Genomic DNA, 25089 nt, shown 5'->3' with positions numbered 1-25089 from the left:
AAAAAAAAAAAAAAGACTAAGGTTAGGATGTTTATTGGGAATTCGTCATCTTTTTTCATGTAGAAATGTATTGGTATAGGCTGCTATCTTAGAATTGCTTTTGTTGTATCCCATAAGCTTTAACATGTGTGCTGCCTTTTTTGTCTCAAGATATTTAAAATGTTCTCTTTTAATTTTTTCTTTGATACGTTTGTTATTGAGACATGTTTAACATGCACATATTTGTGAAATTTTCAAAATTCCTCATTGCTGATTTGTAGTTTCATACCATTGTTTTGAGAAAGGATTGTAAATGACTTGGGTCATCTTAAACTTGTTGAGACTTGTACTTTGACCTAATACATGATCTATTTTGAAAAATGCTTCATATCTACTTGAAAAAGGTTGAACTGCTTGGGTTGGAAGTTTCCTGTACGTTTAAGAGTCTCATCTTGTCTAAAATGTAGCTCAAGTCCATTATTTCCATATCCATTTTCCATCTGAATGATCTTTCCTTTGTTACAGAGGAAGTACCAGAGTCCTATACTGTCATTTTTTTGGTGTCTATTTGCAACACAGTATACCCCTGCAAAGTCACAGTTCAGAATTCATTTGCAGATTAGAATCTATTGTAATAATTGTTTGTGCAAACCCTTGCAATTTCACAGAAACCGCAGATATCTTCTGTAATTGCTTATTTTGGTGGCAGTTTGCAAGTAGCCAATCCAAAAATGCTAGAAAGTTCTTCTTGCTGCTGATTGGATGCTGCCCTGTAACCCATCTTCAACAGATGCATCAGCATCCCTGCATCACAACAGGTTGCTGTGTCATGTGTAACTATCTTCAGTGGTCTCGGTTTTGTTCTTAGAGTTTTAAGATCCTTAAGATGTTACCAAAATGCCCTGCACCTTCTAAGACTTTATTAAACAGTATTTTATTAAGTTAAATTACATAACTGCAGGAAACACAACATATTTAGGGGATAAACTGTAGAAATTGATATTTATAAGCATTTCTCTGATCATATCTAAAATTTGCAGTTTTTTACAATTCAGATAGCCCCTGGGAATTCAGGGATCCACTGTACATAATAATAATTACATTCATCTTGGGAACTCTTCAACTATTACAAAACTATAATCTGTCTCTCTCTTTCAGTCTATTAATATTTGTTTTATATACGTAATTGTATTGATGTTAGGGGCATTAATGAAATGACAATTTTATTATGCAATATTGTATCACTATACAAGAAAATGGAGCATAATTCATTCCAGAAACATGGTTATAACCTAAAACACTTGTATGTTATTTTTTCCATAATTTTATTAAGAAAGAAATAGCAATGGGACAGTTCCAAATCCAATTAGTAAAACAGTTTCAATAATTAATACATTGCACACTGTTGTCTTATTGGTTATTCATTGTATAAGATGCAGACATGATATCCTGCTTACAAACACTATTAGAACAAATCTCTCTATCCATTGAATTAAGAGAATGCAGCTGTATGTCTATCCTAACTATGTTGAATACACAGATACAAAATTGTTGTTCATTTGTATCCCCTTTTTTGTTTAGTTTTGTCATTTAAATATTATACTTGTGTGAATTCAGCAAAATATTCCAAAATAGTCCAGTAGCCCATAATAGTAAGCTTTTGTATATTAAAGTGACTTTCCCCATCTGGAAACTCAGGATTCATTTCACAATCCAATAATATCTATATAAAAGTGATCACAACTCAGACATCCCTCATTTAACAACCAATTCATATGCCCACATCTAGGTCATTAAATGAATTTGTTGCTAAGTGAGGAATTTTATATAGTACATACATTACAACATTCAGAACAGGAAACATGGGACTGGCCAAATAGCTCAGTGGATTAAAGCACCTGCAAACAGGCACAGGGGCCAGGAGTTTGATCCCCAGGTCTGCCGTGCCAGCCCCACTCCCAAGGTGCACTGAGACAGCAATTGAGACTGGGAATGGTGGTGCATGCCTGTAATCCCAGCTCTTGGGAGGCTGTAAACAGGCGGATCACTACAAGTCCAATCTAGTAGTGAGACCCTGAGCACCCTGTAGACTCTTCCATAAAATACAAAAAGAAAGAAAGAAAGAAAGAAAGAAAGAAAGAAAGAAAGAAAGAAAGAAAGAAAGAAAGAAAGAAAGAAAGAAAGAAAGAAAGAGAACAAGAAACATGGTCAAAGGAAATGCCAATGGGATGACTTTACTTTTATTTGCATAACTCTTGTCTACAGTGCTGTAATGTATAACAGAACATAAAACTATAGTACTATACTACAATATAATCAACAAAAATTACAGTATAGAAAAAGCTGCCAGAAGCCCTCACCACTATTCATATTCCTTCATCCTCAGAAGTTCAAATTCAGGTCAGAAGCCCAACTGGCTGTAGCAGCTTCAAGTAGTACACCTTAATAGTAAATCCAAACCATCACTAAACAAATAGTCTTCTAAACAAGAAATATCTGTACTGCAATATAAAATAATGAAGAAAAATAGAGAAGCTAACCTGCACTTTCCTTTGAAAACTGTGGCTGATGTGAGGGAGACAAGAGAGAGGAGGGTGATGTGTAGGGTGACTGTCACTGTCACTGATGGAATCACTGCTGTGTGTTGGCTCAATGCAGTCTTTTTCCTTTCCTCCATCTTTAGTAAGAAAACTATTCAAAGACATTTGCTTTTGCTGGGGAGATGGCTCAGTGGAATAAGTGCTTCCCTGGCAAGCGCAAGGGCCAGAGTTCCATCCCCGGTTCTGCAAAACAAAACAAAGACATTTGCTTTTGCTTCCCTTTGAGGATTTCACAGAAGTGGCACCTTGCATCATCATTGAACAGATTCAATGAATAAATCAATAGATTCATTGCTAGCTCTGCTACAGCCTTATTCAGGTGGTGCTTTTCTATAAAATTTTGACTGTTTCCCACATTTTATGCATATTTTATCTCATTTGAAGTGAGGAATTTTTCTGCGTTTTTCTTCCTCCTCTGCAGAGGAGATCTCTATAACCTTTTGCTGTTGGGACACAATCACCTACAGTCCCTGAAACAGAAAGACAGGCAGGCAGGCAGACAGACAGACAGACGACAGACAGACAGACAGACAGACAGACAGACAGACAGACACCATTGACTCAGTAGTGATCATGGGATACTGAACATCATAGTCTACTCATATTCCTAGATAATGCTCATTTTAGCAAGCGAAAATTTACTAGAAATGTTTGTTCACCTTATGGAAGTCTTGGAGAACAACTTTCTTACAACTCAAAGTTTTACTGTAAAAAAATCATCTTTGTTTCTTTATTCTTAGAAGTTGTGATTTAAAGTCTTCGTCATATGCTATAATGACAGCTACCTCTGCTCCACTTCTGTTTCCACTTGCATGGAACGTCTCTGCACGCCTTTGCTCTCAGTGTCACGCATCATGAAAGTTGATGGAAATCTCTTACGAGCAGCATATAGTTTGGACTTTTCTTTTATCCGTTCAACTACTCCACGCCTTCTGGGCAGAGGCCACAGAGACTCATACTTGTTCTAGGCTGTTCCCAGGAATTGTTGCGTGTTGATCTCACTAATGGCCCTTTTTGTGTGGACAGTCTCTGTTTTGGGCTCATTGCGGTGTTGAATATTTTAAGGCACACTTGTGAGCTTTCCTGGATTATGGTTTGTGGATAGTTATCTTTTTGTTTTTCTCTGGGAAAACTGAAGACTGTAGTCTTGTACTGTGCCATCTTGCTGACATTTACTCCTAGGAATCTTTCTCTGCTTCATGTTCACTAAAACTCACTGTTTTTTAATTTAAAAGCACATATTGTTAAGAATCTATCATTCTACCTAGCACTCTTTAATTTCCTTAGAATATAAAAAAACAAAAATGCCCAAACAGGGGTTAGAGAGTAAAACTGAGAAGAGAAGGACATGGAGACAAGTTATATATATATACTAGCTACTATTGCAATTACAATGGATTGGGGACATGTTCCAAAGACTTAGATTTATTTTATTGGCCTCACACTTCCATGTGTTTGGTGATTGCCATTCCTACACACTCATGCAACCCAGGAGACTGAGACACAGAGGTTAGTAATGTAACAGCTCAAGAGCTGGTGGGTGGTGGAGCCAGGCAGTCTGGCTCTGGGCTCGGGACTCTGAGCCCACATCACGCTGCCTCGCATGCTGCCCATCCCTTCCTGTTTTGCAGCTGCCCTAATTTGTCCACATCCATCGCTCATGACCACCTCCTGCACTGCCCTTTCTATTTCTACTCTATGCTTCATCCCTTTTTCTTGGTGTCAAAACCTAAAATACAAATGCTGCTCCATGCTCCTTAATTAATCATTACCCTTGGAATTTCTTCCAGATCTTTCCATCTTATTCCATTTAAAAATCCACCCATGCTGGGTATGGTGGTGCTGTAATCTCAGCATTCCAGAGGCTAAGGCAGGGTTGCTGCTGAATTCAAAGCTAGCCTGAGTTACAAGAGGAGATTTTGTCTAAAAAAAAAAAATCTATCCATGAAATACTTATTTACAAGCTATAGCAATCATGGAATGAAGAACAACAAGTACTACTGCACAGCACCAAATCCCAGAGGATAAACTGGAGTTACGGTTTTCTGACTTGATACTTAATATACTTGACACTGGATTCTGCTGTTTGAGAAAAATAATAGGGGTGATATCCAAGGGTCACCTGTGTGCCTGATATTATTCTAAGCCCTTTCATGTATGAACACTTTTATTCCTACAGCTACCTTGTGAGGTAAGCTCTCTTTATCATTTTGATTCACAAGTGAAAGATATAGTTTACCTAACATATACCCAGTGATGTCGACAGGTTTAATACCACATCCCAGTTCTTAATCAGTATGGCAACAACCTTTTAGTCCCATGTACTCGGTGAGAAGAAATACTAACCATTCCATTTTTACATTTTTGCCCCTGAAAATTTCCAGAGTTCCTGTCAAAGGGTCTGTATCTCTTTTACATGTCACTCCAAAATTGTTTTCAACCATCTTCTGGAAATGCCAAAATTCCTTGACTGGATTTTCCCCTTTTTTACCCAATTCATTTTTGTTTCTATTTTTAACTCTATTCCTTTAGAAGCCTGATGGAAATATAAACATTCACTGACATTTCACAATAACTGGAATTTACACTTGGACTTTTTGATTAACACAAAGCCAGTCTTCCCAATGTGTGAGCTTAAATTGGGACTCTTATCTTAATCAAAGGAAACCTGACCCCTGCGGGTGTTGGTCCCGCCCTGCCTGGCTCAGCCAGGGATATCCAGAGTTGATTCCCATCTGTCCCTGTCTCCAGACCATCTTCCGTGGAAAGGGGTGACCCCTGCATCCTTGACAACTGCCCTTTTTAAATTGTCAACATTGGTCCTGAATTATCAACTTTGTCACTTAAAGGGAAAGGCTGGGAAAGGCGGTGAATTTCTGGAAAGCGAATAGGAAGTAGTTTTGTAAGCAGCCTGACACCGCGTGGAGCCAGCGAGACTATAAGAAGTTTGGGTTGAGCAGAAGGCAGAAAGCCAGCAGACCACAAAAGAGATGGTAAGTTCATTTTTCCTTTTGTGTGAGAAGTAGATGAGTTGTGATTTGGGGTTGGATCGGGCAGATACAGACTAAGAAAGTGAGAAATAGTAATAGCCATGGTGTTTTCTGTTGAATTGTATTTTGGAATTTGTAAGTATTTCTCTTTTTCTTTCTGAGATGGGTTCTCACTTTGTTGCCCAGACTCGTCTTGAACTCATGATTCACCTGCTTCAGCTTCCTCAGCAGCTGGGAACATGTTGCATTTCTGAACTTGCTATCTCCACTGACCCTCCCAACATTTTTATGAGTCAAGGCTATTTCCATTTTACAAACAAAGTCATTGTGGTTTGCAGAGGTTAGGTGTTTTACTGAAGGCTGCACTGGTAGAGCTGATGGTCTCAAGGTCTGGATCTGTGGTCCGTGGTGTCCATGGCTCTTGTCTTACTACTAGAACTCCTAGAGATTCTCTTAGAGGTATAGATCTTGGTAAACCTGCCATCCCCTTTCCCAAGACTGCTCTTTTCCCTGAGATAAATGGCACGCAGACCAAGTGCACTAGGACCAGGCAACAATGCAACGGTTTCTGATTTCTAGCCCTCCTATTTCTTTTTCCAAGCTCCAGGAATCTTCTGGGACTGATCTAAACTGTCTACATGGTTTCTATTTCTTTCTTATCTATTCACTTAGTGACTTAATTTCTTCTTCTGCAAATTAGATATAGTAATAGTACTCTACTTTAGATCTTCACTGTAAGAATAAATAAGATTGTACTGAAAAGGAGGTAGATCTGATCCTGGCACCGTGATTAATAAGTGTCAGCTATTAATGTTCAGGAAAAGAAAATTCTTGGTGAATAATGAGGCTTGAGATCCAGAGAAGACCCAAAGGTAACTAGGCATTTTGAAGTCAGTAAAATTGTTGCAGATGAAATATATACTGTTAGACTATCTCAATCTCTAATTTTGCCCCCAACTGATAGGAGGATCATACATAGTCAGTGTTGTGGTTTATACCCTGGTTGTTTTATACAACCTCCCCTCCAAAGAGCCTCATGGAGTTTTTTGAAGGTGATTGAACTCTGGGGGCTTACATAGCTGACCCACTCCTGGGAGGTGGGGTCTAATCAGAAGAGGAGTGTTACACTCGGCATGGCCGGGAAGAGTCTCTCTCCTTTCTTGGCTCCTGCGTGATCTTTCTGCTTCTTACCTGCTATGCCAGGAGCAATTCTCCTCTGCATGGTACCCTGCCTTTGAGCCAAGCAACTGTAGACTGAACCTCCACAAACTGTGAGACAAAAGAAACCTCTCATTTAACCCAACAGGTGTTGGATATTTTGTGCCAGCAACAAGGAAAGTAACTAAGACACCCAGAATCCAAATTCCTGCTGTCTGTGGATAGGAAGGTACCAGACAGGTCTCTGTGTTGGACACCTTTCTTAAGAACTCCAAAGGAAAGGAGAGCTTATAGCTGAGTCATCTTTTATTTCTGCTCTACTGCAGCACCCTTTCAAATAACTACAGCAAGAGTTTTCTTTGTTGGGGAAAACAGGCATAAGAGGATGAAGAAGATAAAATGAAAGAGTTTGAGCCTGCCCTAAACTTGAGTCACTATGGCCAAAAAATGTGGGTCACTGTGTCCTATCTTTTTGCACGTCATCCTGAATCAGTCAGCTGAAATGAATGAGCAGTTAATTCCTTTCTTCCTTCTATTCTATTTGATATCTTTTCCAAAGATACAAATGTTCTGGATCATAGAGCTCTTTAGGGTTCTGACAAAAGATATAATTCCTTTTCCTAAATGAAAAAACAAACATGGATAAACACTCACCTGTATAGACAACCATAGGAGTTCACCAACCTCCATGTGGCTCCTAGGGGAATCCTACTGTACCACCTCCAGCGCTTTATGCTCAGCAGCTCCTCTACTGGCATGCCATGACTAGGCTGGAACTCTGCACTGAAGTGCCAAAGACACCAGCCCTGGGAATACTTTCAGTATTTCATAGGCATGCCCTCTCCACCCACCTATGCCCACATACATTCAGCTCCTAGGTTTTGGGTTCAATCTGCCAGTTAAGCTCTACTTAGGTTCAGACAGTGACTTCAGTTAACTTCTAGGACCTGAGCACATGAAGTTAAGGTCTAGCTGGTGAGATCTTTTCAATCAGGTCTCAGAGAAGTTTCTGATTAGTTTACAGATAAATGATGCTGATCTTAATGAAGGCTGTAGGGGACTAAGGAGTAGGTCTGGATTCCTTTCCACTTACAGCCCATGCCTATCTTATCTGTTCTTTTAGTTTTCATCTCATGACCTGTTTTTCAAAATGTACCTGATTGGCTAATATACTTGTGAGCTTCCCAGAAGTTCTTAGAATGTGTATCTTCAGAGTTCTACCCTTGGAAGCTTATTAATCAAATTCCCAAAAGTCAAAAAGACTTGTTTCAGAACAAGTAGTACTAAAAAGACTATAGAACTAACCATGGAGGGTAGGATATGTTAGTTTCGTCAATTACATTCATTATTTTGCCTCTGGGTTTCTAATCTTTCTAATATAAAAACAAAACATAAATTCAACAAAGTCAGTTTTAGAATAAATTCTTTGTATTTGTAGGGATATAATTCAACATGGTCCAACAGACTTTCAAAAAATGATTTAAATATGTTACTTTGTTTTGTTTCTTCAATTTTTTTTTTTTTTTTTTTGGTATTCTTTGTCTATAGGGTGTTCAGGGTCTCACTACTAGATCAGACTCATAGTGATCTACCTGTTACAACCTCCCAAGCGCTGGGATTACAGGCACATGCCACCAAGCCCAGTCTCAATTGCCATCTCAGCACACCCCAGGGACGGGGCTGGAATGGCAGGCCTGGGGATCAAACCCCTAACCCCTGTGTCTGCTTGCAGGAACTTTAATCTGCTGAGCTATTTGGCTGGCTATTACTTTGTTTTCAGTGCTAGCACTTTTACCCTAAAGAATGATGACTGGTAGTCTAATTTGCATATGGGCTTTGATTCTAAATATTGGTGTCATGGGCCCATCTTTAAATGTAATTTGCTATTTGGCCCCAAAACAACCTCTTTTCTCCCTGTGTCTTTTTCTACCTTGAAAATGGGACTGTTGATAGCTGCACCACGCCACCACTCAGAAATGTAAGGCAATTAATATTGGAATAAGTGTAATGTCTTGTAACACCTGGGCTTTTGCTGGTAAGAGATGTACACTCTATATCCCCCAAAACTCTCATTCCTCCTCGCCTCTTCATTCTTTCTAACCCCAGTGCAGGCCAGGCCTTCTTTAAATTCCATGACCATTGCAATAGGGTCCTGTTTATGAAGCTCAAATTTCCTGCTTCTAATTCATTAAAATCCCCTATTCTCAGATAGATCTGGTCATGATATTTCTCTATTCAGAACCCTGCACTTGGATCCCTCTTGCTGCCTGGTATTTGAGGCCCAAATGATACCTTTGGGTTAAATACCTTGCCAGTGAACTTCTAGGATGCCCTAATTTTCAGTACAATTCAGACTATATCACTATCTCCCCCCAAATCCTCCCTGGTTTATGATGGCACTTGGAATAAAATCTCACCCCTATTTTGGCTCGCAATATCTAGAATGCTTGGTAGACTAACTCCTGTCATCTTTTGCCCTTTGTCATTTCATTCCAGCCCCACTAATGTCTTCATGGTCTTTGAACATGTCACACTTTACTCCCACATTAAAATCTTTGAACTAGCTTTTCATTTGCCCTTCATGCGCTTCCTCCTGTTTCTCACCAGGTAGTTCTTTTCTGGCCATCCTGCTGTTGAATTGGCTTAAACACCATCTCCTTAGGTAATGTGTCTTGACTTCCTGTCTGACATAAGCCACTATCACCCCCTCCCCATTATAGTTCTCTCTTTCACACCTGTTACTATCCTGTGTTTTTCATATTTACTTGCATAGTATTGTTGGATGTTTGGTGCTGTGTGTTTCCTTGTCTTTCTCTTAATAGAATGTATGAAGGACAGGAATTGTATATGCTTTCAGCATTTTAATTCTGGTCCCCAGAAAAGCGCTTGATATATTTTAGATACTCAAGCAATCAACATTTATTGAAATAACTAATGGGAAAAAATACTACATACATGTAAGACATATAGATAGTAAAATAATTACTTAATTTTGGCTTTTGTGGCAAGAGTAGCTAAAATCCAGGCTGGACATGGTGACACATGCCTGTAATCTTACCAATTTTGGGTAAAGTGGATCACAATTTCAAGGGTAGGCTGAGCAATTGAAAAAGATCCTGTCAAAAATACAAATTTTGGAGGCCAGGGAGATAGCTCAGTAGAATATGCGCTTGCCTGGCAAGTGCAAGGGCCTGAGTTCAATCCCAGGTTCCACCAAAAAAAAAAATAAAAAATAAAAAAATAAAAAAAATTTTTGAAAAGGGATGTGAATATGGATAAGTGATAGAGCACTTGCCTTGCATTGCAAGGCCCTGAGTTCAATCTCTACAACCACACCCATGACAACATGCAAAGAATCATTAAATCTACTCATTTAGGGTGATTCTCATGACATTCAACTTCATTACCTGTTGTCCTCATGTCACACATCTGGCCTGCAGACTTCTTCCTACATATCTGCTCCTTTGCAACATGGGGAAAGAAAATGACAAGAATATTGGTGCTTTTATTGTATTCTAATCCCAATTCACTTTCACTATGATGTCATCTCTAGTATAATTTTAGGTACTTATAATTATCACTTAGTTTTCTAATATTCCCTGTTTAGCATGTTTCTATCTTCTTTGCCATTATTCATTCATTCATTCATTCATTCATTCATTCATCATTTATCATTGACCCACTCATCCATTCACCCATAAAATGCTAACTGAGCATTAAGCATCAAGCATCTGCTCTACCACAGCTGGCAGTTCAGGTCTACTTCACATTCCTTGCCTTAAAGAGCCTCTGACAGCTGATGTCTATTGTGCATTTGGGTTGTGGACCTCACACTCAGGAGAGATATCAGATATAGAGATGCTGACTGAGGGCCTCTGGCAAAGAAAGGACCACAGGGATGCTCAGGAAAAAGAGAAAAACGAGAATCGAATAGGGTCATGAAGTCCAGAAGCCAGGGAAAGCCTTACCTCTGCAAAAGAAGGCAGAAGATTGAGGAAGAATCAGAGAAAGACAGAGCAATTGCTAGGACACTAGAGAAGAGCCTTGAACAGGTTTCAAGTCAAAGGAAGTAGTCAAAAGCAAGCATCATTGCAGAAAGGTCAGGGAAGACTGGAGTGCAAAAACTTCACAGGGTTTGATAATTAGGACCTTCATGGTAAAGCTCAAGGAGCAGTTTGGAAGGACAGTTAGGCAATGGGCAAGAGGGCGATGGGACCAGAACAGATGGCTAACGGGTCAAGGAATGGCACTGTTTGACTCTGAGAGTGCCCAGTTGTGCTCTACAGCATGGACAGAAAAGGACTCTGTAGCTGTCAGGAAACTAGGAGACTCTTGCTGGACTCAGTACCTGTTCCTCTGAAAAGGGAGGTTGAGGGCAAACTTCGACCTAAAAGCTGCTTTCTCTGCCTTTTCTTTGTCCTGCAGTCCCTTTGAGCTCTTTCAGAAAGTAACAGCAAATGTACCCATGGCCTCAGTGAAGGTTTACACAGGCACAGGATGTTATTCTACAGACCCTGTGTCAGACTCCTTTCCAGCAACTTCCGCTTTGAGCCAGGCTGCCAGAGAGCATTAAGATTAGCAGAGCACCAGGCTGCTTCTCCCAGAGAGGCATTTCCTCCCGCTGTAACACATCACTCACTTAACAGAGTCCCAACTCCAGGGCCTCCTAGCCCCTCTCCAGAGCCTCCTAGCCCCTCTAACTGGAAGGCTGTACTAAAGGACAGAGGCAGATCTGATAAGCTCAGCCACCCTAGGGAGTTTCGGTGGAAAATTACTCCTTAAGGAAAGTTTCTAGACCCTGTCATTGTCCATCCACCTGCACAAGGCCCATCAGCTGCCATGGAGTCACAGGGCTGCCTTATGATTCACACAGATATGAGCCCAGATCCATTAACATGGACAGAATTAGTGAATTCAGAGCCTTCAAAAATTCCCTAAAAGCTGTATGTGCACATTTCTTGAAGACTACTTATTATTTTCAAAGTTCATATACCTTGTGAGAATAAGAATCACTCAATGAACATGATGTACATAGACACAGCAGGGGCAAAACCTTTAGACTCTCTGAGTCTCACTGCCGTGGAGTAGTGGCCACCCTAGTTTGAGCATGGCAACCCAAAGGCCTGCTGCAGAGTCCTGGAGAAATGTTAGGGAATCCTTACAGCTTCTAGAGCCCTGAAATAATTTGTGACTGGTAAATCTTGGTATTTGGTGAAATTAAAAAGAGAGAGAGAGAGAAGCATGATCATATTAAAGCAGGGAGCACACACTGATGTACACTTTCCTTTTTTACATGCTGTGTCTTTAACTCTCTCTTGTCTCTCCCTCTCTCTCTCTCTTTTTCTCTCTCCCTCCCTTCCTCCCCACCTCTGCCCTTCCTCTCTATCTCTATCTCTGATCTCAGTTTTCTTTGGTGTGATGGAGACTATTTGAGGAACTTTTATTCAAACAAAATATTATTTAAAAGATTAAATAAGCAAGAAAAGTAAAATGGGAAACAGTAACTTGGCTTGGATTGTGTTAGTTAAACCAAATCTTATTTTAAAAGATTTTAAACAAGCACGTTAAAACAGGAAGCAGTGAGTAGATTTAGGCATGGTGATAGGAAATCAAGGGCTGCACCCCTTACCTCCTTGTATACTGCCCCATTTTTAGGCAGATAGCTTTCAGGAAAATGTAAAAGTTGAGCTCTAAATATAGACTTAATCCTCACTCTCCTTGCTTGTGTATACAAGGGGAAGTCAGGATCATCCTGGTTTGAAGATTTCTGCTGTGCACCTGTGAGGGTTCTTTGGGGTACTGAGTAGAACGTTGTAGGAATAACTGCTGGCACTGCAACCCACCCTGGAAGAACTCAGTGGGTTCCAATGGCCCACTAAGAGAATATCAAGCAAAGAAACAGCAAGCACCATAAATCATAATACTATGATATGCTGAGTGTTTGATCACAAGTCAGCTAATTAGGGTTCTAGCTTGTAAGTACACAAGCCACGCCTACTTCTCAGCATCAGTATTCACAGACTCTGGGAGGGAAACTGTGACTTCTTATTGCTGTTGGTCATAACCCAGCAGTTCTGAAAGGAAGTGTGTTGGATAATAATGATAGCCATATTCATGCACTTACTGGTTTTCTTACATGGGTATTAAGAATGTACCTTAAAAAATAATGACAGCACAAAGTGTTTACTCAATAAATACTTATATGAAGGAAGAAACAAGCTTTGTGCTCAGGCTTGTCACCATTGTCCATCTGTGCATTGATTTGGGGGGCAGAATAGAGAGAAACCAGGAGAGAGCTGAGGGCTTACTGTATCCTTCCAGTGGAAACAGACAATATTATCTCAATTAATGATTCCTAAGTGAATACTTTGGCCACCTTGATTGTGTACCGATACTGTCCTAAGAGGAAGTTTGCTTTTCTTGTTTCAGGCCAACTGCCTAAAAACCATTTGGAACCTGAGATTCCAGGGTGCAGTCCTCAGAGCTGCCCATCTCCTCTGGTTTGGTGTCTTCATTTCTGGTAAGCTTGAGGCCAACTTTTCACTAGATCCTGAAGAATTTGGGCAGAGCCCAAAGTGAATGGGAGAAGTTGAGGATTACAGACAATTGTAAATGGGAAAAGTTTCCAAGCCCAGATTCTTGGAAAAACACAGTCAACACCATTGTGCTCCTGGGAAAAGCTTCAGAAGCGAACTGATACATGAAGGACCACAGTAGGCACAGGCCTACAAAACTTGTAGGGACACACAATGATGATTGAATTTCTTTAAAATAATTTCTTTGACATCAAAGATGTAATATATAATATTTGTACATTCATCTTTGTATTCATCTTTCGAAATCCTAACGTGCCCTGGCCACCTCAGAATGAAATCCTAAGGTAGAACAACACCAGTGTTCTCAGTGAGGAAGGTAGAAATACGAGTGATTCCCACACAAGCCACAGGGGAGAGGGCTGAGTAGAAACAAGGCTTTATAAACAGGAAGAGGGCATTTCCAGACCTGCTTGCCAGCCTTGTGAACCTCTTCACTTGAGAACTGGCCTCCCCCGCCCTGGTGAGGCCCCACAAGCTGAAATAACAGCACTCTAGTGCCTTTATATGGAAGGGCACTTTGTCTACTTCACTGGTGTCACAAACACTCACAAAGAAGGGCCCATTTTAACAAGTGAGCAAGCAGACCTGGATGAAGTGGCGTCAAGCAGAAGCAGCCAGGAGAAGTGGAATGAGCCTGGGAAGCTCATCTTCTTCTACCTCTGCCTCTGCCATACCTGCTGGATCACTCAGGCCAACCTCTCTGTGGTGTCTACTAAGTGCCAACCTCTCTTCTGGGTGTGAAGGACCCAGATTTAAAATGAGACCCTCAGGGATTCCCAGTTCAGCAGCTAGGGACCATCCCACAGAGACAGGCCCTGCAGCACATGGCAGTGCGGCTAGTGGAGGCAGGGATGGTACAGTGGGATCCCGGGAGGAGGAACAGCCAGCTTGCTTGGGCAAGTGGAGGTGAGCAGGGGGAGGAAGCATTAAAAGTTTGGGAAAATTCCTTAATATATCTCTTCATGTTAGAAAAGGAAAGGAGAAAATTCAATGAGCTCTAAGTTCAACCTTCCAACTGTAGCATTATTTAAAGACATAGTACACATCTGAGGCACATTCAGTTTGGGGAGCTGGGACATACCCATATGGCGCTGAGATTATTGTTACTCCCACTTTGCCCCCCCCCCGGTCTTTCCCCATATCCCCTCCTCATTTCTACACAGTTTTCTTCCCTACTATTTACCATCTCTCTTTTTATTTTCTTCTTTTAACTACATCTTGGATATCTCATATGAAAGAAGTCATGTGATATTTAGCCTTCAGTGCCTGATTTATTTAGGTAGTAGTATGGTCCCAAGGTGCATTCATTTTCCTATGTATGACTTAAATTTATCCTTTTTATGGCTGAACAGTGTTCCATTGCATATACTACCACATTTTCCTTATCCATTCGTCAGACCTTCCAACTCTAGTATTTTAAGATTCCAAATCTTTAACATCAGGAATCTCCAGAAGAGGACATGTTCTTTTTCTGACTCTGCATATACTTCTAGATGAACTGTGGAGACTATCTTCTGCCTTAAGATAATCACATTTGACATAAGATAGTCATGTTCTTGGCATTCATCGTCTGATCAGAAATCGCTCCATGGAAGTGTGCTTAGACTCACAGGCTTCTTATGGGCAGGGATACTAAAGCGCTATTTATCCTTCTCTATTCTAGACTTCACTAATCAGAAGCAAGCGGCAGCATGGACCTATAACTACACCACGAAAGCATACACGTGGAATTATTCCCGGATATTCTGTCAGAAGCACTTCACAGACTTAGTGGCCATCCAGAATAAACATGAAATTGCCTACCTCAATGACGTCATACCCTACTACAGCTCGTACTACTGGATTGGGATCCGAAAGATCAACAATACATGGACCTGGGTGGGAACCAAGAAGTCCCTCACGGAGGAGGCAGAGAACTGGGCTGACAATGAGCCCAACAACAAGGGGAACAACCAAGACTGCGTGGAGATATACATCAAGAGGCCGGACGCCCTTGGCAAGTGGAACGACGAGCCCTGCACCAAACGGAAGCGGGCCTTGTGCTACACAGGTGAGGCCATCTTGGTGGAGTCAGATGGGGTAAAATGCCAGGCCTGCTCAGCTGCAGACATGGAGTCACCGAGGCAGGGATACAAACCCCTGGAGTGACCTGTTAAGCAGTGTGTGAGCACCTTGCAGAGTCGAACCGCAGGGCCAGAGAAGGCTGGCTGCTTAAGCTAGAGGGAATTGCCATGTCTTCTCCACTCAGGATGTTCTAGCTTCTTAAGGTGATGGATGAGGGCAGAAACCAGGTTAGGCCTGGAAACTCACTGCCAAAGTTTTAGGTCTAGACTCTGGGTGTCCAGCCACTGGCTGCTGGGCCTCACTGAGTGAAGAGGACAGCATATGAAATATACCATAGAGTTAATGTATTTAAGTCACAAAACTTCCCTTCAAAATATTTTAATGTAACATTTTTTTAAATGGTTCAGTGCCCCATGGCCCACAGGTTGGACATGCCAATGAGTTTTCCTCACCAGTATGTCGTAATAAGGGAGGCTATACAGAGGTAATCAAAATATAAAGTGAATGTTTACATTTAAAAAAATTATGCTACATGACACATTGCCATTAATCTCCCTCAAAACATTCTCCCTCTATTCAAGCACATTTAGCCCATCATTCTTGACATTTTCTGAACTTGCTCTGGAAGTCCTCTTTCCTCAGAGTCTTTAGCAGGTGTGGCGAAAACACATTGTGAATTCAGCTGCTGAGGCCAATTAATAGCCAGGCAGGCTCAGCAACGCATCGGGGGAATCCCCATCCAGCTTAGTCACCAGATCTGGCACTCTGGGATCGCTGGCTCCTCCCCAAAGCTAAAATGACCATAAGAGGTGAATGTTTTGAATCATTCAGGACATTAAGGCAGCCACAGCAGCCAACTAAAATTAAAGACAAGGTCAAAAGATTTCCAGACTTACTTCAAAAAGTGGCCAGAAGACTGGGCTGCATTTTAAAAAGTGAGAATTTGGGGGAGTGGTAATAGTAATATGTCTTTTACTGTAGTAAGTTTTTATTTGAGGTTTAAATATTCACTGTGCTGTTTGTAGAAGCACACATCGTGAATTGGGAGGGAATTTGGTACTGTCCCTAAGAGATACTGCTGTATGACCTCCTGACTGCCAAAATGTGCTGGTGCGCTAGCAACTTTGTGCTATTGGTTAATCTTGTTGTGTCTTTGTTCACTTAGCACTATCTGTATTTTGTCCTCATGTCAAGCTCATTGCACCGGCCCTTTGATTACTCTTGTCTTGCTGAAGCCAAAAGTGCTCAGAGCTATTAGATTCTCATCCCCTGGTCCTGAATTTAGTTCTTGGTAAAGCCAGATTCAGACCCATGTGGACTCCAAAATTAGTGTTTTTAGCTCCATGCCCCCACCCTCTTTGCTCAACATTTTCATGAGACAATTTGAGAATGTGACAAAGAATCGCAAAGGCTTTACAGATCATTCTCCACAGCAAAACAGTTTCAGGTTCCCTGAATTTTGGTTGAAGGGAGGAATCCAGGAAAGGGAAACGCCGAAGGTGCGATCTCAGGAGTCTGTTTGATCCCCTTCTCTTCTGGGCCTAAGGTTGCAGACGTGCATGAAAGCACAGCCTTCCTGCAGTCACAAGCCTTTGACAGCATCTTCCTGATTTTTTCCGGGAGAGAGGGAGGTGTCCTACCCTTTGTATTACATGACGCTGTGGCTAGGAGCCCTCTGGACTTTCCAGAGCAGGGATTTTTGAAGAGAACACTCAGAAGCATCTTTGATAAATGACCTTCAGATGCCATATTCTGCTGTGTATGTTCTCAATTCTTCAGATTTTTGCTACCTCAGAGGTGCTCAATAGTACGCAGCATTAAACAAACCCAGGCAGAGGGTATCCTTCCTCATTTTTTCTCTTCTCACCCAATCCTTTTAGGTAAGGGAAACACTCTCATGAATTCCTTGTCAAGTAATCATGTATTATTTTGTAAATAATGTGTTCATATATTAATTATTTAAACAATAGCCTTTTATAGGATATGAGCTCATTCTAAGGTGAGTGCTGATCTTTCTTAGGCTATGTTTCCCGAGAAAAGTCCCAACACGTGTTAGGGCTTACTGCAGAGGAAATGACCACCTGAAAACAGTCCAATACCCTCTCTGACCTCATAAATAAAAAAAAACAGTAAGAACATTTTCAGTGCATTCACAGTATCAGTTCTAATGCTAAACCTCTACCAAATGTGTGCACCCTCAACCAGCCTCTTACAGGAAGGAAATCTGGTCCTTCTCTTTCCTGCTTCTCAGTGCCTTAGCCAGCCAGCAGGGGCTGGCAGGTCAGCCAGGGACCACACCATCTAAACACAGCATGTTCAGTAAACTGACACATGTAGGCCTATGACATCCCCTCAGATTGTTTGTCCTTGGCCATGGTGAGGTCTAAGCATCACATTTTGCTTCTCTGTTCTCTCATTGTATGATAGTTGGTATATAGACTTGAGCAAGCAAATGAAAAGTGCAAGGGATTATGCCCTGATACTAGGTAAGCTGGGTTCAGAGAAGTAACTCGCTGAAGATTACTCAGGAGTAGGCAGCAGGGCCAGGATTCAGCCCCTAAGAGGATGGTCCCTCCTTCCATATCTGGTTTCTTATCTTTATGCTACATTTAGCATGGGGCAGAAACCCTTTTGGTTAGAGAACTGCAATCCAAACATACCACACAGAAAAGCTTCTCTGTCCAACAGCCTTCTGTGGCTGGGGCTCCTCGGTTCCTCCTTTTGTGTCCATACACAGCAATGATCCCTTAAGAAATGCTACATGCCCCAAGAGAGAGGAGCCAGCACTCCTCCAGGAAACTCCTGCAGTGCCATTTGCAGAGGACAAAGTCAGCTCTGGAGATGGCACTGCTGCTGTCTGTTGTCTGGCCAGCTCTATCTGCCTGAGAGGGGCTGATTGTGTGCCCACCTCAGTAATGCTCAAGGTTCTGACCCAACTGTACTCCTTCAGCCTCCTGCCAGCCCACATCCTGCAGCCAACAAGGGGAGTGCATTGAGACCATCGGGAACTACACCTGCTCCTGTTACCCAGGCTTCTACGGGCCAGAGTGTGAATACGGTGAGGCTGCTGCTCCATTGGTAATGTTTGGGCCACTAAGCTAATGCCACAGGTGATGCCAGGAAGTCAGTCATGTTGGGGACTCTTCAGACCAGTCTCATGCCCCCTCTTTTGTCTGTTAGTCTGCTCCATTCACTCATCACTAGATAGTCTGGGTGAAATTACTCTTGTAGAGAACTCGCTCAAGGCAGAAAGTGAGAGTGCTGTAATCTCAGCACTCCTGGAGGCTGCCGCAGGAAATACTACAAATCTGAACCTAGCAAGGGGAATTTAGAGACTTAGTGAATATTACTGTCTTAGAACAAAACAAACAGACAAAAAGGCATGTGGATGTAGTTTAGTGCAAGGTCTGCCTTCAACCTTTAATATCCTGTTCAAAAATTTACTCATAAAATTTCAGAGAAAAAAAGGAGAATTGTAAAAATGGCAAGACTAAGAGAACCTTGTCAGGCTAATTTTAGATAACTGAAATTAAAAACAGCCAAAGAATGACCACTTTCCAACATGCAGACGATGCAAAGGAACCAAGCAGAAATGGCAGCTGGATGAAAAGCCTAGAAGGAAAGGGTGAAGGGGTTTCACAGTTACTGCCTGTAGCAAATTTGACACTTTCAGTCTACAGCAGAACATTTCAACATTTTGTCTCCCACAGTTCAAGAATGTGGTGCATTTGGCCTCTCTCAACATGTATCCATGAACTGCCACCACCCCCTGGGCAGCTTCTCTCTCAACTCAGAGTGCACGTTCCACTGTGCTCCAGGGTATGAGCTGGACGGACCGAGCAAGACCAAATGTCTGGCTTCTGGAAAATGGACAAATACACCTCCACAGTGTGTGGGTAGGTAGACCTTGTCCCTCCTTTCCCACTGACAAGGGGGATTTGGCAGGGTGGGGGGATGACATTTCTCCAGCCAAAAATGGGAGAACTAATGAAAATCTACATTAAATGGACAGGTCTAGTTGTCACTGTTATTTGTCAACCAGAACAACACAAATTTTTACTTTCCAAGTATTCTGTAACTATGGAAGTGGTCAGCTCAATCCTTGACTCTCCTTTCCCTTTGTTAATCACAACGTAATCAGTGCATTGATGAGGACTTGGCCATTGGATAATTGATTTGAAAAAGTTAACCCTAGCTTCCTTAAATGAAAAACAAGGATGTTTGGATCATTGGAAATGGTTGTTTAATGTAACACTGAAGCACAAAGCACATCACCTTGCCTGCCCTCGGGAAAGTGTAGCTGCTGCAGCATCCTATGGCTCTCCAGGTGCTGGCATGACTTGCCCAAGGATGCCCAGCACCACTCTGGAAGCCGACCTGTTTTCACTCTGCAGAAGTGTCCCTACTGAGCTGTAGCTGTAGTCATGAAGAGAGATTTGCAGAATTGAGCCAGAGGTGGTACAGTGCAGAGTCTTGGGTTGTTCCACCCCCCTCCTTCAAGTGAAGAGGAGTGTCAGGACCTAGGATGTAGATATACCCCTTGCTTGGAGAGTAGATGAAACTGGTCATCTTATGGAGAAGCTGGCCAAATATAATTCCCCTTCCACCTGCCACTAACCAGTTCGTTAAATCTAGGATGAGAAAATGCTATCAGGCTAGAAAAACAAGAGGCTTATTTTACTGTGAGTAAAATGAGAATTGTTCTAGTCCCCCAAACTCAACCCACAGTTTCACAAGGGCCTCACTGAGATTCCACATGTGAGAGAAGAGGGTAGCATCCACATCTGTAAGTAGACAGTAGATGACCTATAGGACAGGTTTATAAAGGTCTAAGAAATACAGGGTTTTAAGAAGAGGGCTTGGGAGCCTGCTGTAGTAGTGCATGCCTGTAATCCTAGCACTCCAGGAGGATGAGGCAATTTAGCAAGACCTTGTATCAGAAGAGCTTTTAAAAATATTTTTAACGGCTAGAGATATAGTTCAGTGCACAGGCCCTGGTTCAATCCCCAACATCAGCAATAAAAGAAAAGAGGGATAGAAAGAGGGAATGAAGGGGGGAAAATCGAGCTATGTTCCGAGGAGATTTGAGTCATGCAGAGGACAGTCCTCCTTGTCTGGACACTTGGGGCCTTCTGAGACCCACATCTGCTTACACAGGCAGTCTACCACTGCTCTTCATCTGTGGTGTGGTTTTTCCTCATCCTCAGTGTTTTTCTCTTCCCTTGTCCTTGATTTCTCTTTGAAGCTGTGCAGTGTCAGCGCCTGGAAGCCCCTCACAGTGGAACCATGGACTGTGTACATCCACTCGCCCCCTTTGCATATGGCTCCAGCTGCAAATTTAGGTGCCAACCTGGCTACCAAGTGAAGGGCTTGGACACACTCCGCTGTGTTGGCTCTGGTCAGTGGACCGCACCCTTGCCAGCCTGTGAAGGTAGGAATTCTCTTTAGCAGCTCCCAGGGCACCCATAAAGGAGTCATGGCACAGCAGAAAGACCAAGGGCTCTTAATGTCAGGGCGGCCTTTGCTAGGCTCTGGAAACTAGAGCCAGGAAATTACTCATCTGTGAAAGGGGGATAAAAATTACAAGGTGCATTGTGCGGATTAAGTATACAAAAAGAATGCAGTGAAACAGCATGTACAGAATGCTAGCACAGAGCTGGCACTTGGTGCAGTTTACTTTCTGACTCTTTTCTTCAGCATATCCAAGCTGCAGGACAACGCCTTAAGTTTGAGAGGGAGTTAGAGCAGTGCCTATTAAGACAGACAGAGATTCCCAGTCACAGACTCTGGGGGTAGCCTTTGGCAGAGGAGCAAAGAAAAGTGTTTCTTAAAGAAGAGCGTGTAATGCAATCCTAAGCCGTTACCTATATCACAGAACTGAATTTTCTGATTGTCTCACACCCTTGGCTTCGTCTGTAAAACAATAGAGATGCACTAGGGTATCTTTGTTCTTTAAATGCCTCGATTCTATTAAACCAGAGGCCAAAACCCCAGAAATGGCTCTGACCTGAAAGGCCTCCTAGGAAAGCACAGGGAAACAGCATTTTTTCAGAACCTAGGTCACCCAGAGTGTGACTGCTATCAGGAACTCACTTGGGCTGTAATCGCCTGGCAATTGCATTATGATTTGGATGACATCCTCTGCTCATGACATATAGACCTTTAATATCATATAGACCTTTTACAGTTCTAGGTAGCAGTAAACAATAAGCTATGCAATTTCAGCTTTTTCCTTATAAAGACAGCCTTTTTCTGTACCTATTCTTTCCAGATCCAATACATATGCAAATTCTTATTTAAGGGACACTTTTGATGTACCCTATATCAAAAGCCAGGCTCTGGGATATGACTGAATGATCAACTACAGCCCTAAGGACACTGTGGGGTACTAGTGTGAAAAGCACAAGGGCAGGGGTTGGGGAAGCGCATTAGAGCAGCTCCTGCCTCTGATCAGAGTGGCAGCAAGGCATTCTAAAGAAGGGGGGTCTGAACTGAGATCAGGGTGGCTGAGAGTGAGCCAGACAGTGGGCATACAGAAGGCAGATTTCCTTTTGGAAAGGGAGGATTTGAGGTTGTGAACCTATTGACAATGTGGGTAGGAAACACAGCATCTTCAGGAGTCTCTTCTGAAGGAGAAGTGGACCCTTCCTTCCATGTTTCAGCTTCCAATAATTTTTTCCCTTCAGCTACCACATGTGACCCATTGGAGATCCCGGTCCACGGAGGCATGGATTGCTCACCATCATCAGCCGCATTTCAGTACAACACCAACTGCAGCTTCCATTGTGCAGAGGGCTTCGTGTTGCAAGGAGCTGATGTCCTTCAGTGTGGTGATTTGGGTCAGTGGACAGCACCAGCCCCAATCTGCCAAGGTACTGTGACACTGACATACTTTTTCTGTGCCTTCAGGCACTCAGGGCACCACCAGCTGTGTTTAACACTGTCACAGGCTTATCCAGGAGACATCTGCTGAGAAGCTACTCTAGCCAGGCTCTTTGAGATCAGCACTAGGGTCATACTGGTGAGCAAAGCCAGTCCCAGGCACAACATATTCATTACAGGCTAGCCAATAGGGTCTTTGGATTGACAGGAGGGGATTGGTAGAGGAAAGGAATGATGCAGGAGAAACTGCATGGGATGGGGAAGAGGAATGCACAGGGCATTTTGTCCAGGCCTGTCATTCTGATCACCAAGCTTCTGGACTTCCTGAGGCTCCAAATCTTCTGTAAAATGGGCAACACTGTCATCTGCCTTGCTTTCCTAGCTCACTAGTTATGGTGAATTAGCACATAAAAGCAACTATACAATGTCTATCAGATATATATCTATATATAGGGATATATATGAGTATAGATAGATAGATAGATAGATAGATAGATAGATAGATAGATAGAGATATATATTAAGGAAATGATGACTTTACAAGTCATATTTCTGTGACTGATTTGACAAAATGATTTTCTTTCAATACTTTGTGTTTTCAATGTTTTGCTCTTACACAAGGACTACAGCACAGGGAATTCACTAGGACTGTTTATTTACAGACTGTACCCCACAGAGTCTCGTATAATATTGGCATTTCATGTTGCCATTTACTGAGACCCGTCCACAGTTGATGGGTCCCCCTGTCTGTATCTACTCTGATTTTAAAATGAAGCAGTGGTTTGCAAAGGAGTTTGGATGTGATATTTGTGCACCCGGGCTCACAGCAGCATCACACTCAGCATTTAAGATGTGCGAGCCCTCTGAGTGAGAACCTACAGGTGAATGGAGAACAAATGTGCTCTGCCTACAACAGAACAGAAGTCAGCCAGAGGCAGGAAGGGAATTCTGACTCTTGCTTCCCCTTCAAACTCACTCCTTGCCATTTTCTAAAGCAATTTGGAAGTTCTCTTTCATGAGTGTCTTTATGAAATACGATTTTTAAAAAAATACTGTGAATGCTGCCACCGAGTGCCATCCAGTGGCAGGGCAGGTTTGTGAACACAGCATGGTGCATCCTCATCCACCTTGTTCATCAGATCTGGCTCTGTGTGACTCTAGGCTCTTCCCCAAAGTCAAAATGAGCATGAAAGGTCAACATTTTGGATCATTCAGTACATCAAGGCAGCCACAGCAGCATAACTAAAGACACTGCAAGGAGACAACCAGAACTGCTTGAGAAAGTGTCAAGGACAATGGAATAAGCATTTTTGAAGCAAAAGGGAGTATTTTGAGAGGGAGTAGTGGCAACGTGTCTTTTATTATAATACATTTAATTTAATAAATATTCACTAATTTTTTTCTATCTCAATTGAGAGAAAGAATATCATCTGCATATATGAGCACCTATTTACTTGATTAAGATCATGGTGCAATTGATTATGTGCATTATGCTTATTCTGCTTTTTTATTGAACATCATACATGCAGAGGTTACCTTTCCAAAGTGAGATATATAATTTTCAGAGACCATTAATATTCTTTGCAGAGATCACTATAATTTATTTGCAGCCTCAGATTAGTGGCATTTATGCTTGCTTTCAATATTTTGCTTTTACAAATAATATCTTGATAAAAATCTCTGAATTGTTTTTTGGTCTCCATCTTTATTATACTTAGCAGAGATTGATGGGTTCAAAAGTGTGATAATTTAAAAATTATTGATACAGATTGTCAAAACACTCATTAATGGTTTAATATATTCCTTATAAAATCCTCTGGGTGCCATTGAATGATACATTTTTCATTTTAAGATAAGCAAGTTCAACTGAGGTAGCCTTGTTCTGGGCCCTAGAAAAGATCAATGTGTCAAATCCAACAAATGCTTAGGCATTGCCGCTCACTCATCCTGCCTTCTTCATCCTTTAGCTTTGCAGTGCCACGACCTCCCCATGCCAAGCAAGGCCCAGATGAATTGCTCCCACCCCTTCGGGGCCTTTAGCTACGGGTCAGTCTGTGCCTTCACCTGTGACGAAGGCTCGCTCCTGGTAGGAGCGAGGACACTACAGTGCTTGGCTACTGGACACTGGAGCGCTGCCCCTCCGGCATGCCAGGGTAAGAGGACTCTCTCGGGTATAAATTAGAGGCAATGATTTTAAAGGCTGTATGTAGAGTAGTAATATCTAGAAAGAAGGAGGAAAAGCAGTTCGAAATGTTTGCCTCATGGCTGATCCGGCACTTTCCCTCTAGGAGTTATCGGGAGGAACAGTAGAATGGGAGGGGCAGAATTTATAGGTCTCTTGCTGAAACATACTCAGAGATCTGTCAGATCAGTATTAGAGAAACGTACTTAGGATAAAGTGGAGGGCAGTGGAAAGACAAAGAAAGTGCTCCATAGCGCAGAGGCCCCAGAACTCACAGAACGGAGGATCAGATCCTACGTATTTCTCATCTGCAATGCACCTGATATTATAAGCCATGTGTACTCTCAATATTAGATCATCCTTTATGGAACAGAATGGGCTTTCCTCATCCATGTGTAGATGGATTTTTTATATTCTCCATTCACTTTTTTTACTCAATTATCCAACTTTTTAGTTACATTCATGGCAAATACTGATTTTTTTTTTTTTACAAAGCAAGATTTTCATTTACAAAATCTACAGAAAGATAAGATAGAAAAATGAAGAATATTCTCTTAAATATCTCCACCCTCACATAGTTAGCATTCTGGTATGAATTTTTTTTGAATCATCCTCCTACCATAATGCAATTGGTATAA

General features: G+C 42.0%; 1 protein-coding gene across 1 annotated transcript in view; it reads left to right on the top strand.

The window, feature by feature from the left end:
• Positions 1-5502: 5502 nt before the first annotated feature.
• Selp (selectin P) overlaps positions 5503-25089 on the top strand; it is a 32991-nt gene continuing 13404 nt past the window's right edge. The window contains exons 1-8 of the mRNA XM_023708639.1: positions 5503-5572; positions 13157-13247; positions 14987-15373; positions 18338-18445; positions 19098-19283; positions 20633-20818; positions 22074-22259; positions 24237-24422. Coding sequence (XP_023564407.1) covers positions 5570-5572; positions 13157-13247; positions 14987-15373; positions 18338-18445; positions 19098-19283; positions 20633-20818; positions 22074-22259; positions 24237-24422 — 1333 coding nt within the window. The 5' untranslated portion in view covers positions 5503-5569. The remainder of the gene's footprint in view (positions 5573-13156; positions 13248-14986; positions 15374-18337; positions 18446-19097; positions 19284-20632; positions 20819-22073; positions 22260-24236; positions 24423-25089) is intronic.

The sequence above is a fragment of the Octodon degus genome, unplaced genomic scaffold (assembly GCF_000260255.1).
Source record: "Octodon degus isolate 3935 unplaced genomic scaffold, OctDeg1.0 scaffold00423, whole genome shotgun sequence".
Lineage (NCBI taxonomy): Eukaryota > Metazoa > Chordata > Mammalia > Rodentia > Octodontidae > Octodon > Octodon degus.
The sequence above is the reverse complement of the archived record's forward strand: the minus strand, read 5'-3'. Positions and strand labels throughout refer to the sequence as shown.